The sequence below is a fragment of the Parambassis ranga genome, chromosome 7, assembly GCF_900634625.1.
Source record: "Parambassis ranga chromosome 7, fParRan2.1, whole genome shotgun sequence".
NCBI lineage: Eukaryota > Metazoa > Chordata > Actinopteri > Ambassidae > Parambassis > Parambassis ranga.
This window is the reverse complement of record NC_041028.1, coordinates 17478289-17491535: the sequence shown is the minus strand read 5'-3', so window position 1 is coordinate 17491535 and position 13247 is coordinate 17478289. Positions and strand designations below refer to the sequence as shown.

Here is a 13247-nt window from a genome sequence, read left to right as displayed (position 1 = left end):
CTCCCACAGTTGATTTCTTCACACCAAGCTGCTTACCTATTGCAGATTCAGTCTTCCCAGCCTGGTGCAGGTCTACAATTTTGTTTCTGGTGTCCTTTGACAGCTCTTTGGTCTTGGCCATAGTGGAGTTTGGAGTGTGACTGTTTGAGGTTGTGGACAGGTGTCTTTTATACTGATAACGACTCCAAACAGAGGCCATTAATACAGGTAACGAGTGGAGGACAGAGGAGCCTCTTAAAGAAAAAGTTACAGGTCTGTGAGAGCCAGAAATCTTGCTTGTTTGTAGGTGACCAAATACTTCTTTTACTGAGGAATTTACCAATTAATTCATTAAAAATCCTACAATGTGATTTTCTACATTTTCTTTTCTTATTTTGTCTCTCATAGTTCAGGTATACATATGATGAAAATTACAGGCCTCTCTCATCTTTTTAAGTGGGAGAACTTGCACAATTGGTGGCTGACTAAATACTTTTTTCCCCACTGTATGTGAGACTGTGATAATGAGTTAAAATCAAACGGAAGGTTGGAGGTGAGGAGGTGTACATTTCTACAATGTGTGCTATTCATCCACCTGAATAGCAGGCAAACAACAGCTGAGGTGGTTTGAGTTCATATGAACTCAGTGGCATGCTGAGTTGAGGCACATTATATCAACATTACAAGGACCTACAAAGAAGAATAGTTGAGTTTAGTTCTAATTGGCCACTCACAGCATTCTAAGTCCTACGATTTCTAATGGTCACAGTTGCTATAGTTGTATATCATGGATTTATTAAGCTGTGTAATATAATTTTACTTCAGGGTGACGAAGAACCCCGAAGTTATATAATTATATATACATTTTTCTTATTTAAATAGGAAAAAAAAACTGTTTACCCTTACATGACCCCTGTTACCCCTCTTATGGATAATTTACATATTAAAAACTGTCATTTACTACATATATGATATTAACTCCTCACCTGTCACCATCCTTTTCTGCTTCCAGGTTCATCCACCCTGCTGGTTTCTCTCCTGAACACACCATCAGCATCGCCTTCCGCATGTTGCAGGACACACCCAGGGAGCCCTTTGCTCTCTGGCAGCTCACTGACAATGACTTCCAGCCAAAGATGGGAGTGGTGCTGAACCGTAAGTGACATATCTGTACCTGTGTGTGTGTGTGTGTAAAAACATTATAAACATCATCTAATCATACTGGAGCACAGCATTAGGCAAATACAGCCTCAGATGATATAACTTATTTTACTGTGCCAATATTTATTTAGCAAAAACGAAGCCAAAAAGAAACAATCATGCAGGTAGTACTTACACGTCAACAACATTAGAACAACAATTAAAAGGATCAATCAAGATAAAAGTCAATTTTGAAAGTAGTAAAATAAAGTGCAATAAATGTAGAAAATATAGAAAGACATCTTAAAAACACAGGCACTGATGGATGGATGCTTTTTGCCTGTTGCGTAATAAAGAATTAAAAGCTTTAAATGAGATGAGCTCAGAAATGTTTAACTCAGTCTGGAGGGTAATTTGAGGTAATGCTATGACAAAAACTTCATCAGTCTCTCACATCAATGTGGGGGAATTTTGGGCCATTCTTCTTCACTACATAGATTCAGTTCATTGAGGTTTTTGGTCATTCACTGATACACAGAAGCCTTAAGGTCCCATCACTGCATTTCAATTGGGTTGAGGTCTGGACTTTGACTAGTTCATTCCAAAACCTGGATTCTTGTATTTTTCACTTTTTCTGATGTTGCTGCTGCTGCTGTGCTTTAGATCATTGTCTGTAGGCAATTTCCACCGAGATTTAACTGTCAGCCATTTGTCTTTAGAACACCCTGGCATACAGAGGAGTTCACGGTCCACTCAATGACTGCAAGGTGTCCACATCCTATAGCTGCAAAACAAGCCCAAATCATCACTCCTCCTCCACCGTGCTTGACAGTGTGTAATGTTAGCATTAAGACCAAACAACTCCACTTTGGTCTCATGTGTCCATAGGACAAGTGTTGTTCTTTGTTCAGGTGCAGTTTAGTGAACCTCAGTCCTGCTTCCATGTGTTTTTTAGACAGAAGAGTCTTTCTCCTGGTAACCCTTCAAACAAACTGTACTGGTTCAGTCTTCTTCTAGTTGTGCTGTCACATTAACACTGAGCATGCTCAGTGAGGTCTGTAGGCTCTGACATGTTTTCCTTGTATTTCTCATATCAAATAGCTTGAAATGGTTTTATACGTCTTTCAGATTGATGTGCAGCAGCAGCGGCTGCTTCTCTTACACCATTGTTTATGTCTTTCTCTCTTGTCATTGTGTTAACACACACCTGAATGTTCCAGAGCAGCAAACTGTCAAAACGTCTTTATCAAGGACTGATCATCAGCAGCACCTGCTGCAGCTCACACTATTCGATGCTATAGAAGCAGTAACAGGGGACACAGTATTGTCTTTATATTGGCTTATTTTTTGCTGCTAAGTAAATAATGGCACCTAAGTTGTTCATCTGTTTGCTTGATGCTAAGACTCACCACAATCAGATGATTTTATTACATTTGTACACAAAAAAAACAAAATTTAAAAAGAGGGTATTAACGTGACTATATGATGTCACCTTCAAGTACAATTTTGAGGCACTTTCCTTAAGTATTTTATTTTTTAGAGCCAGTTTCTGTTGTTGAAATCAGGAGCAGTCACAGCTTCACCCACCTCTGTCTGCCACTTGAATTCTGGGTAAAGTTCAAAAATGTACGATTGTACAGGAGATGGTAATTAAGTTGCTCAACATGATGCTGGACTTAACTTGGATGATGAATCCAGCCTTTTACAATCAGTGTCTTATTGGAAAAGGGCTCAGTAATTTCCTAAAGCAGCAGGTCACTGCAAAAAACGTAATGAGAAGGAAATGAGAGAATGAATCTGTAATATCATTATGCAAGGCACAATCATGTTTTTAGTAAAATACAATTTTTAATTTAATTTAAAGTTCATTTTGTTAGTTCTTAAGTTCTTAAGGTGCACAGTAAGACACAGTATAAAAAATGCACACTTGAAATATATCCAGATGAATATATATAAATAGAATAAAAAGCATAAAGAGAAACATGTTTTAACTGTTTCATCAGCCAATGAAACCATTGCTAATTTTGGAAGCTGGAGTTAATTGGACACACACATTTGTTACTTGTTTTCTTTGGTGACGATGATGACTGAGAACAGAGTTCATGGAGGATGTTAACATGCACACTGAGATGAACCACAGCTGATTTTAAGAACTCATTTAAATATTGGAGTAATATGGGGGAAAAAAACGACACAATTTACAAACCATGAAGCCACCAACTGACCCTCACCCATGTGTACGCCACCCCATATTATCCATCCATCATACGAACCCGCTTCGTCCTTCAGTGCAGGGTCACGGGGGCTGGAGCGGGTGAGAGGCGGGGTACACCCTGGACAGGTCACCAGTCCATCCCAGGGCAACATACACACAAACAACCATTCACAATCACACGCACACCTACCGTCGATTTAGAGTCACCATCAACCTAACAAGCACGTCTTTAGAAATGTGGGAGGAAGCCACAGAAAACCCATGCAGGCGACAGTGCTAACCACTGCACCACCCCATATTATGTGACTAATGAAACAAGTGATTGTCCTCTGCTTCCTACAGCTACTACTAAACATCTGATGTACTTCAGTCTGGACTACAGAGGAGAGGTGCAGGAACTGACCTTTGACCAGCCACAAGTCCACAGGCTGTTCTATGGCAGTTTTCACAAGGTGGGATTAAAGAGCTCTGCTCCTATGAGAACAACACACACAAAAAGAGAACAGAGTGGTTTATGGACGCTATAAACTATTGCTCATTATATTCAAGTATTTGCCAACAGTGCTGATTACATCGTCAGCAGCAGGTCATCCCTTTAAATGTGCTGTCTGTGGTGACATTCACTAAAAGAAGTGACCACTCATCTGTGTCCTTCCTCAGTCACTTTCAGCACTCTCTAGCTTCTTCTAAGCTTTTAATATGACAGACCGGAAACTCGCAGGGGAAGAAGCCGGTGTACGTGCTAGTGGTGTAAAAACAACAGAAAGTTATTAACGTTATGTGCACTGCTGATTTTTCCACTTAGCATCGCTGTCATCAGGCAGAGCTGCTGCAGTGTGTTTGATTAACAGCTCATAAAAGCAGTTAAGCTACATTAATGAGGCATAATAGCTTCAGCGTTGTCACTCTGAGAACCCACAGATGAAGTCTGATTTGCTCCTGGGACGATGGATGGTGTGATTATGACGGGAGAATCTGCTAGGAAATAGAAACTTTGATAAGATTCAGCTATTTATTGGTTTACTGTCACAATCAATTGAAAAAAAATATATCCTTCTTACCCTTCAACAATGGAAAATGGCTGCCAAACCTGTTCAAAATAATAAAACAATGTGCTCTTTGTAATCATAAATTGTATTCATGTCTTCATCCTATTGGCAGATTCACCTGTCTGTCAGCCAGGTGAGCGTGTCCCTGTCTGTGGACTGCCAGCATGTGGGTGAAAGGCCTGCCCGTCCTCTGGGAAACCTGCCCACCGATGGATTTGAGATGCTTGGAAAACTAGTAAAGACCAGAGGACCTAGAAGCGGATCTGCCCCAGTACTGCTTCTATTGATATATTTTATAATTGAATCCAGTCTCAGTCTGTCAGTTAGCCGAGCACCGTACCAACCTGTATCCTGTTCTTCACTGTTTCCAGTTCCAGCTGCAGTCCTTTGAGATCGTCTGTAACACCACGTGGGCTTCAGAGGACACCTGCTGTGACCTGCCTGGCGTGGTCTGTGTGTTACTATTTACACGTACCTCCATTAAAAACTGTATCATTTTGGCTATAATATTCATAATCTGTGTGTGTGTGTGCCTCAGAGAGACGAGGAGAGCTGCCCTGTCCCTGCGTACACCTGCACCTGCTCCTCTGATGTCCCCGGAACTCCTGGCTTCCCTGGTCCCACTGTGAGTCACAGCAGACAGGCCCAGAGTACCTGTCTTGTGATTCTATCATACAACAAAACAAATCATTTTTGTCTTTTTTTCCCAGGGAAAACCAGGTCCTCGAGGTGAGAAAGGCGAGAAAGGGGAGCAAGGCCAAAAGGTGAGATGAAGATGTTTATATAGAGCTTTAAAAAGTGGCATCAGTTTTTTTGTCCTTTTTTGCAATATATATTATAAAAAAAACACATAAAAACTATCACAGGCAACCAGAAGCAGGAGGCATTAGTACCCACATTAACATGAGGAGGGGGTGTGGACAGGGAGAGAGAGAGTGCTCTCTGAGTTAGAAGGTTTTATAAGAGGAAGAGGGATCTGTTCATTGCTAACATGCTAAACTCCAAGAATGAGAGACAGTAGGAACAGAACAGGACAAAAAAATGTCAGACAGGTCAGAAACCAGTGTCACTTCCCTAATGTGTGTCACATGAGCTTCACCACTCCACCACGGGAGTCTATTTAATCCAATAGATTAAGCAACATAAACAGGAAGGGAACTGTAGTGTGTTCTCAAATCCATACTTCTGGTGTGTCAAAGGTTTTCAGCTTATGATTTGCAAAAGAGAGAGAGAGAGAGAGAGAGAGAGAGAGGGTAAGTACACAAAACACCTGCAAGTGTTTATGTTGATCAAAGTCTTATTAGCAGATAATCCTGTGAGGATACATGAAGGATCAATATCAATGTTACATCTAACATAGTGCTGGATAATTGAATTACCTAATAATAAAACATCAGTGAAATCACAACAAATATAGATGCTTGCCTGTACAGTAATAGCAAGGTAACTAATTACCATTAGGCAGGAATTACATATTGTGTGGAATGACATTATAGTTACGTAGAGAAGATTGAAGCAAGGCGTCTGGACTTGTAGAGTTTTCTAGAAGACGTTTCGCTGCTCATCCAAGCAGCTTCATCAGTTCTAACTGTTTGGTGGGGAAACATGGTTTATATGTGGTTACAGACCTATGTGGGTGGGTCTGGGTAAAACTTAAAAAACTTACAAACAATAGCACTAAATGTTTCCATACTTACCTGTGATGTTCTGGCTGACTGGGCCAGGTGTGTCTAACGACTGGCTAACGACTATGAAACTGCCGGAGGGGGACTGGTTGACAGCCCTTTGTTCTTACTGTGAGTATGTGCAAACTTCCTGGGAATGGATGGAATCACTGCATTGTATGTGGTAGAAAGATGATGTCTGAGGCCACCACCTCTGTTAAGGGAAGGTTTTTCCAGCTTAACATAGATGGCTTCCTTGACTCCTCTTTCATACCACCTTTCCTCCCTGTCTTAAATGTGAACGTTGTTGTCCTCAAAGGAGTGTCCTTTGTCTTTGAGGTGGAGGTGAACAGCTGAGTCTTGTCCTGAGGAGGTGGCTCTCCTGTGCTGAGCCATTCTTCTGTGGAGTGGTTGTCTAGTTTCTCCAATGTACAGATCAGAGCATTCCTCACTGCACTGGACTGCATATATCACATTGCTGTGTTTCTCCCTGGGAATCTTATCCTTCGGGTGAACCAGTCTCTGTCTCAGTGTTGTCATAGGTTTGAAATGGACCGGGATGTCATGGTTGTTGAAGATCCTGCGGAGTTTCTCTGATACTCCTGACACATATGGAATGGAGATGTTCTTTCTCCGCCTGGTGTTGTCCTTCTTCTTGTTGTTGGGGGGTCTTGTTTTTGTGGCTTTGATGAGTGCCCACTTCAGGTAGCCACATGTTTGCAGGGCCTTCCTGATGTGGTGTTGCTCCTTCTTCTTCCCCTCTGAGCTGGTGGGTACAGTTTGTGCTCTGTGCTGCAGGGTCCTGATGACTCCCAGTTTGTGTTCCAGTGGGTGGTGTGAATCAAACAACAGGTACTGGTCCGTGTGTGTGTTTTTCCTGTGCACTTCCACATTGAGGCTCCTGTCCTCCTCAATATGTACTGTGCAGTCCAAGAAGGCCAGATTGTTGTCCTTGGTGTCCTCGCGAGTGAACTTGATGTTGTTATCCACTGCGTTGATGTGTTCTGTGAACCGTTCCACTTCGTTGGTCTTGATTTTGACCCAGGTGTCATCCACATATCTAAACCAGTGGGTGAGGGTGGTTCCAGGATAGGAACTCAGGGCTCTTCTCTCCACTTCTTCCATGTAGAGGTTGGCAACAATAGGAGACACAGGTGATCCCATCGCACAGCCGTGCTTCTGTCTGTAAAAGTTCCCATTGTACTGGAAATAAGTGGTGGTCAGGCAGAGGTCCAGTAGGTCACAGATGTGGTCTGGCGTTAGGTTGGTTCTCTCCTTGAGTGTGCTGTCTTGTGTGAGGCAAGTCCTTACCATCTCTGTGGCTTCTGATGTAGGGATGCAGGTGAACAAGGAGGTGACATCAAATGAGACCATGGTGTCATCTGGGTCCATTTGGATCTTCTCCACCTTGTTCACAAAGTCCTGCGAGTTGTGAATGTGATGTGGTGTGTCACCTACCAGTGGTGTCAGGAGTTCAGCCAAGTGCTTAGCCACGTTGTATGTGACTGAGTTTGTGCTGCTGACGATGGGTCTGAGGGGGACTCCTTCCTTGTGTATCTTGGGGAGTCCATACAGGCGTGGAGTGGCTTCCCCAGGATACAGTCGAAAATAGAGCTTGCGGTTGATGATTTGGTCCTTCTCCAGTTTTTGTAGGTAGCTGACTAGTTTCTTCTTGTAGTTTCCGGTGGGGTCCCTCTTCAGTGTCTCACATGTGGCTGTGTCACTGAGGAGTTCTGTCACTTTGGCGTGGTAGTCCTGTGTGTTGAGCACCACTGTGCATCTTCCTTTGTCTGCTGATAAGATGGTGATGTCCCGGTCCTTTTGTAGTGCAATCAGGGCCTTCCTTTCATCACTGGAGAGGTTGGATGGCGGTGCTTTAGCAGTGGAGAGTGTGGCTGTGACCTTCAAGCGGAGTTGCTCAGCTTCTGTGTCTGTCAGGTTGTTGTTCTTGATGGCTGACTCTGTGGCTGTGATGAGGTCCACCACTGGAATCTGCTCTGGCGAGATGGCAAAGTTGAGTCCTTTGGCCAACACGTCTTTTTCCGGCTGGCTCAGTTGTCTGTCTGAAAGGTTCTTTACCCATTTGTCCTGGGTGTCCTGCTGTGGCAGTGAGTGGTCTTCCCTCCTCCATGTGTGAAGGTTAGCTGCATTTTTAACAGAGAAAACAGTTTTCAATTTATGGAATTTGTGTTTTTGTCGTTCCTTACCCCTGGTGTGCTGTGCCGTCTGGACTTTTTCAGTCAGTTTGATGACTTCATCCATGACTTCGCTGGGTAGGAGGGTGGCAAGCTGTGATCTTGTCTGCTCCGTGGTGACCATGAGAGTGTCTATGGTGAAGTTGATCTGTCTGATCCTTTCGTTGAGGAGTTGGTTTTGGGCTTTCTGCAGGATGGTGTCTGCTCTGTGGCCCTTGACAGTGGATCCGAGACGTAGGCTGTTCGGGGTTAACTTTTCCTGTCTGCATCTCAGGCTGAAGCGTAGGTGGTTCCTGTAGTCTGCCAGTTTCCTAGAGGTCTTTTCATGTTCCCTCACCAATCGTAGGGTGTCCTTCCCAAAGTGATTGGCAACATGTTGATGAAGATTCTCAGTCATCCAGGTCATCATACGTAGAGAAGATTGAAGCAAGGCATCTGGACTTGTAGAGTTTTCTAGAAGACGTTTCGCTGCTCATCCAAGCAGCTTCATCAGTTCTAACTGTTTGGTGGGGAAACATGGTTTATATGTGGTTACAGACCTCAGTGGGTGGGTCTGGGTAAAACTTAAAAAACTTACAAACAATAGCACTAAATGTTTCCATACTTACCTGTGATGTTCTGGCTGACTGGGCCAGGTGCGTCTAACGACTGGCTAACGACTATGAAACTGCCGGAGGGGGACTGGTTGACAGCCCTTTGTTCTTACTGTGAGTATGTGTAAACTTCCTGGGAATGGATGGAATCACTGCATTGTATGTGGTAGAAAGATGATGTCTGAGGCCACCACCTCTGTTAAGGGAAGGTTTTTCCAGCTTAACATAGATGCTTCCTTGACTCCTCTTTCATACCACCTTTCCTCCCTGTCTAAAATGTGAACGTTGTTGTCCTCAAAGGAGTGTCCTTTGTCTTTGAGGTGGAGGTGAACAGCTGAGTCTTGTCCTGAGGAGGTGGCTCTCCTGTGCTGAGCCATTCTTCTGTGGAGTGGTTGTCTAGTTTCTCCAATGTACAGATCAGAGCATTCCTCACTGCACTGGACTGCATATATCACATTGCTGTGTTTCTCCCTGGGAATCTTATCCTTCGGGTGAACCAGTCTCTGTCTCAGTGTTGTCATAGGTTTGAAATGGACCGGGATGTCATGGTTGTTGAAGATCCTGCGGAGTTTCTCTGATACTCCTGACATTATAGTTATTAATTGTATTGTGGATTTTACAAATTTGTTATCTTAAATATTCATATATCCAGAGACCGTATCTATGACAACATACCAATGTATTAACATATTGGAAATATATATATGGCAATGACACTTGAGATACAGGGGAATGTACAGAATGTCATATATTAAATCTTTAGAAGTCATTGTTTAAGGATATTAAAACGAAAACCTCACAAAAAGAGAGGATGTTGAAAGTTTGAATCATGTTTTCTTCTACCATTACACTTTGTTTGATTTTAACTGTTGCATAACGTGGACCCATTTTTCATATGCCAAATTCTGACACATAAATGTCCTTTTTTCAGACATATAAAGATTTTTGTTAGAGATCTATATTTCTTTCAATTGCTGTTTTGTTATATAATTGACTGCATTTGAATTTTCTCAGGGTGAGGTGGGGCCTCCAGGAAAGGCTGGTATTGAGGGAGGCCTTGGACTCGTAGGCAACGCTGGACCCAGAGGCATGACAGTGCAGGGCAAAATGGTGAGGATGCTTCTCAGTGTTATATTTGCACCAAGGTGGTTCTGTGTCCTGTAGTGTAGGGGTATGACAGTCTCTTTTGGCACAAGAGGTCCTGGTTTGAGACCTTGATGAGCCGCTGTGTGTGTGAAATCTCCTAGCGTGGCGCTCTGGACACACACACACACATTTTTGCTAGGATCGGATTGGGAATCGATCGGGACATCCCTAGTTGTAGCGATACCCACAATACATGGTATTCATATTTTCCCTGCTAGGGTCCACCGGGAGCCAGAGGAGAAAAGGGAGATCCTGGGCGACCTGGAGTACAGGTGGGTTTCAAATGATGCCGTGGAGTCACAGAATCTGAGAGTTGGTGTCGATACACACAGACAATCTGTCTGCCTTTAATTTATCTCTACTTTCAGGGTTTACCAGGACTTTCAGGCCCAAAAGGGGAAGAGGGGCCCCCGGGTCCTAAGGTAAGCTACTATATCCCACTAAATGATGAGTTCTTAATGCAGCTGTCCTTACCGCTCTGCAATGTGATTCACAGGGCATCAGGGGTGTTGAAGGGAACATTGGAGGACCCGGCCTCACTGGACCCAGGGTAAGATTATTGTTTTTGACTTTGGTGAAGAAGAATTTAGATTGTCCTGGTGACCTCTGACCTTTTGTCAGCACTAAGACAGACAAACTGTTCAATCCCTTCTAAATTACACACATTAGCTCTTCTCTAGCACCACCTGCAGGTTAAAGGCAGATGTACACTTTGCAGAATTTGTAGTTTCACACAGAATACTATGTGTGAGGTGCTTTGACTGCATACTGTCCTACCATTCATCATCAGGGTTTCCAAGGAATGCCAGGATACCCAGGGCCAATAGGGGAGAGGGGCATCACGGGACCTGTTGGACCTACTGTAAGACCAGAGGGACAATCTCTCTGTATCAATATTCCAGCTCTCACTGTTCATATTACGCTTTACAGGGTCTGCCAGGCAATAAAGGGGAACGAGGAGAAAAGGTGGGCCCTCACTTTCTAATCCTTTTAATTTTAGCTTCTTTTTTCTTTTTGAAGTTTGATATTGTTTTGTTATTTGGAGCCATGGTTGGTGAATCTGCTGATGTTTTACAGGGAGAACCTCAGTCTATGGCCATGATCTACCAACTGGTCACGCAGGCCTGTGAACAACTAGTGCATAGTAAGTCCTCCACGTATGTAGTGATGTCTATACATGTTTGTCTAAAGTCAGGTAAAAATGCAAGAACATGTTTTTTGCTCTTTCAGAGGAAGTTTTGAAGCTCGACATGTTCATCAATGAAATAAGTCGAAAGCCAGCTCCAATAGAGGAGCCGGTGGGGCCCCCAGGGGAACCAGGTATACCAGGGCCCAACGGAGCTCCAGGCAGCAGGGGCCCACTGGGAAATGTTGGCCCACGAGGGAGGCCCGGCAGGTCTGGATATCCAGGAGAGCAGGGTAAGACTTGACTCTCAAGTTTGTTCTGGAAACTGTTGTGTGCATGTCCTAATGCTGGTTCTGTGCAGGAAGGAGAGGTATGCTAGGTCCAAAAGGTGATGCAGGAGCTAATGTCCAGGGGCCCACAGGCGTCAAAGGATTTGCAGGTAAGGGTTACTTATTTTATATATGATTTTAACGTCCAAAAAAAACACTCCGTGCTGGTGTCAGGTTTTTCCTGATGTGTTGCATGTTATGCGCGTCTACAGGTCCTGCAGGTGAGTCCAAGCTGGGAGCTCCGGGTACCAAAGGGGAAGATGGTAAGCAAGGACCACCAGGAATCCCTGGACCTCCTGGTCAACCAGGAGAGATTGGACCACCAGGTGTGTGTGACAGCAGTGGAGGCTGCCACAGAGTTCCCCAGCAACCAGGTGAGCTGCTGAGAATGACCTACTAAATGATGTATGAGTCCAGGTTTATCTAGTAGGCACATAAAAATCCCTCTGTTCTGCAAAACCAGGTGATAATTAACTACGACACTGTTAGCTATGTGTGCTTAAGCTGATGCATTTAATAGGAACAGTTACTGGTATTATTATGTGTTTGATGTCGGAGGAAATATAATAGATAATATTACTACAACTTCTACTGTAGCATTATTGTATTAAAATACATAGATCACTTATCCAATCTTTACTAAAGCCAGTAGTTGACTTCACTGTGGTGTGTGTGCTCTGTTATTCCAGAAGACCCTTATTATGGATACCAACCCTAAAAGGAGATATGCGAGATAACGGGCAGCAGTGGTATGGGACTTGTTCTTCTGAAGCTAACAGACTGAGAAGAGAGCCTAGAAGCACCACTAAACAGGAGTCACATGTTGAACTTGCCACTGACTGATGAGAAACATTCCCCATATGTGAGAAAAGGAAACAACACAGGAAGAAGTGCTCCGTGTCTGCTGGTTAACATGTAAAAAAAGAGAAATGTATTGAGTAAGAAGGGAGCTTCAAACAGTGTTTGATGAAAAGATAGCCGTATAGAGGAAAACATGTTTTTTCCAGTGAGATCATTGTAGTGCTGTCTTATACACCATATTCGCACTGAAACCTTTTGTTATTATGTTTATGTATTCATGCACTGTATCAATGCCAAATAGTTAAACCATCTGTGTCTTTCATTTACCATTTTAACCTTAACTGCCTCAGAGATAATGAAAATGCATAATCCATGGTGTAAAAGCTTGTTTTTGTTCCATGGTATAAATGATACTGTGAGAGTGAGTGTTGTCATGTGTTTGTTAATTGGTATATTTTTATTATTGTATTTACTGTGTCTGGTTATTCATGTATATATTATATTGTATCATTTCTAATTGATATTTCATGTTTACATTTTCCTATTTCTTAGGGTCTGGGTGGTAAGCAGTGTGTGTGTGTGTGTGTGTGTGTGTCAAAAGAAAGTGAAAGATGTTTCTTTGGATGTATGTTTTTTTATATCTTGGTAATAAAATATTATAAATATGTGTCTTGAGAATGTTTTTTTGTTTACAGTTTAAGTCATCACAGAGTTTCTACGCGGGCGGACTTGGTCGTTTGACGGAACTATTTTGGGGGAGAGAATTGTTTCTAGTGGTGTCTATTTTGAGGAACACAATGAAAACTTCCAGCAATCCGGAAGTACCAAGCAGCCGGTTTCAGGTGTACGTTCATCTTCCGGTTTTGTAGTAACAATAGTTTATTTTTCAAAATAAAGTCGTTGCCGCGGCAAAACGAACGACGTATATTTCCAAACAAATGCAGAAAGTAGAATAATAGAATGAGAAAGAAATGATTAAGTGTGCTATTGTTTCATATGTTTACATTTTT

At 42.9% G+C, this 13247-nt stretch overlaps 1 protein-coding gene across 3 annotated transcripts in view; it reads left to right on the top strand.

Moving 5' to 3' along the window:
* The window catches only part of LOC114438080 (collagen alpha-1(XX) chain), a 31474-nt gene extending 18658 nt beyond the window's left edge, over positions 1 to 12816 (top strand). For 2 of the 3 annotated variants that reach the window (XM_028409158.1, XM_028409159.1), the window contains exons 26-42: positions 992 to 1134; positions 3677 to 3786; positions 4496 to 4654; positions 4755 to 4832; positions 4922 to 5008; positions 5094 to 5147; positions 9850 to 9945; positions 10200 to 10253; positions 10350 to 10403; positions 10478 to 10531; positions 10772 to 10843; positions 10912 to 10947; positions 11059 to 11125; positions 11212 to 11400; positions 11469 to 11546; positions 11649 to 11810; positions 12126 to 12816. In XM_028409158.1, the coding sequence (XP_028264959.1) occupies positions 992 to 1134; positions 3677 to 3786; positions 4496 to 4654; positions 4755 to 4832; positions 4922 to 5008; positions 5094 to 5147; positions 9850 to 9945; positions 10200 to 10253; positions 10350 to 10403; positions 10478 to 10531; positions 10772 to 10843; positions 10912 to 10947; positions 11059 to 11125; positions 11212 to 11400; positions 11469 to 11546; positions 11649 to 11810; positions 12126 to 12154 (1522 nt within the window). In that variant the 3' untranslated portion in view covers positions 12155 to 12816. The remainder of the gene's footprint in view (positions 1 to 991; positions 1135 to 3676; positions 3787 to 4495; positions 4655 to 4754; positions 4833 to 4921; positions 5009 to 5093; positions 5148 to 9849; positions 9946 to 10199; positions 10254 to 10349; positions 10404 to 10477; positions 10532 to 10771; positions 10844 to 10911; positions 10948 to 11058; positions 11126 to 11211; positions 11401 to 11468; positions 11547 to 11648; positions 11811 to 12125) is intronic. The other variant, XM_028409161.1, reaches the window with a different exon arrangement.
* The last annotated feature ends 431 nt before the right edge of the window (positions 12817 to 13247 follow it).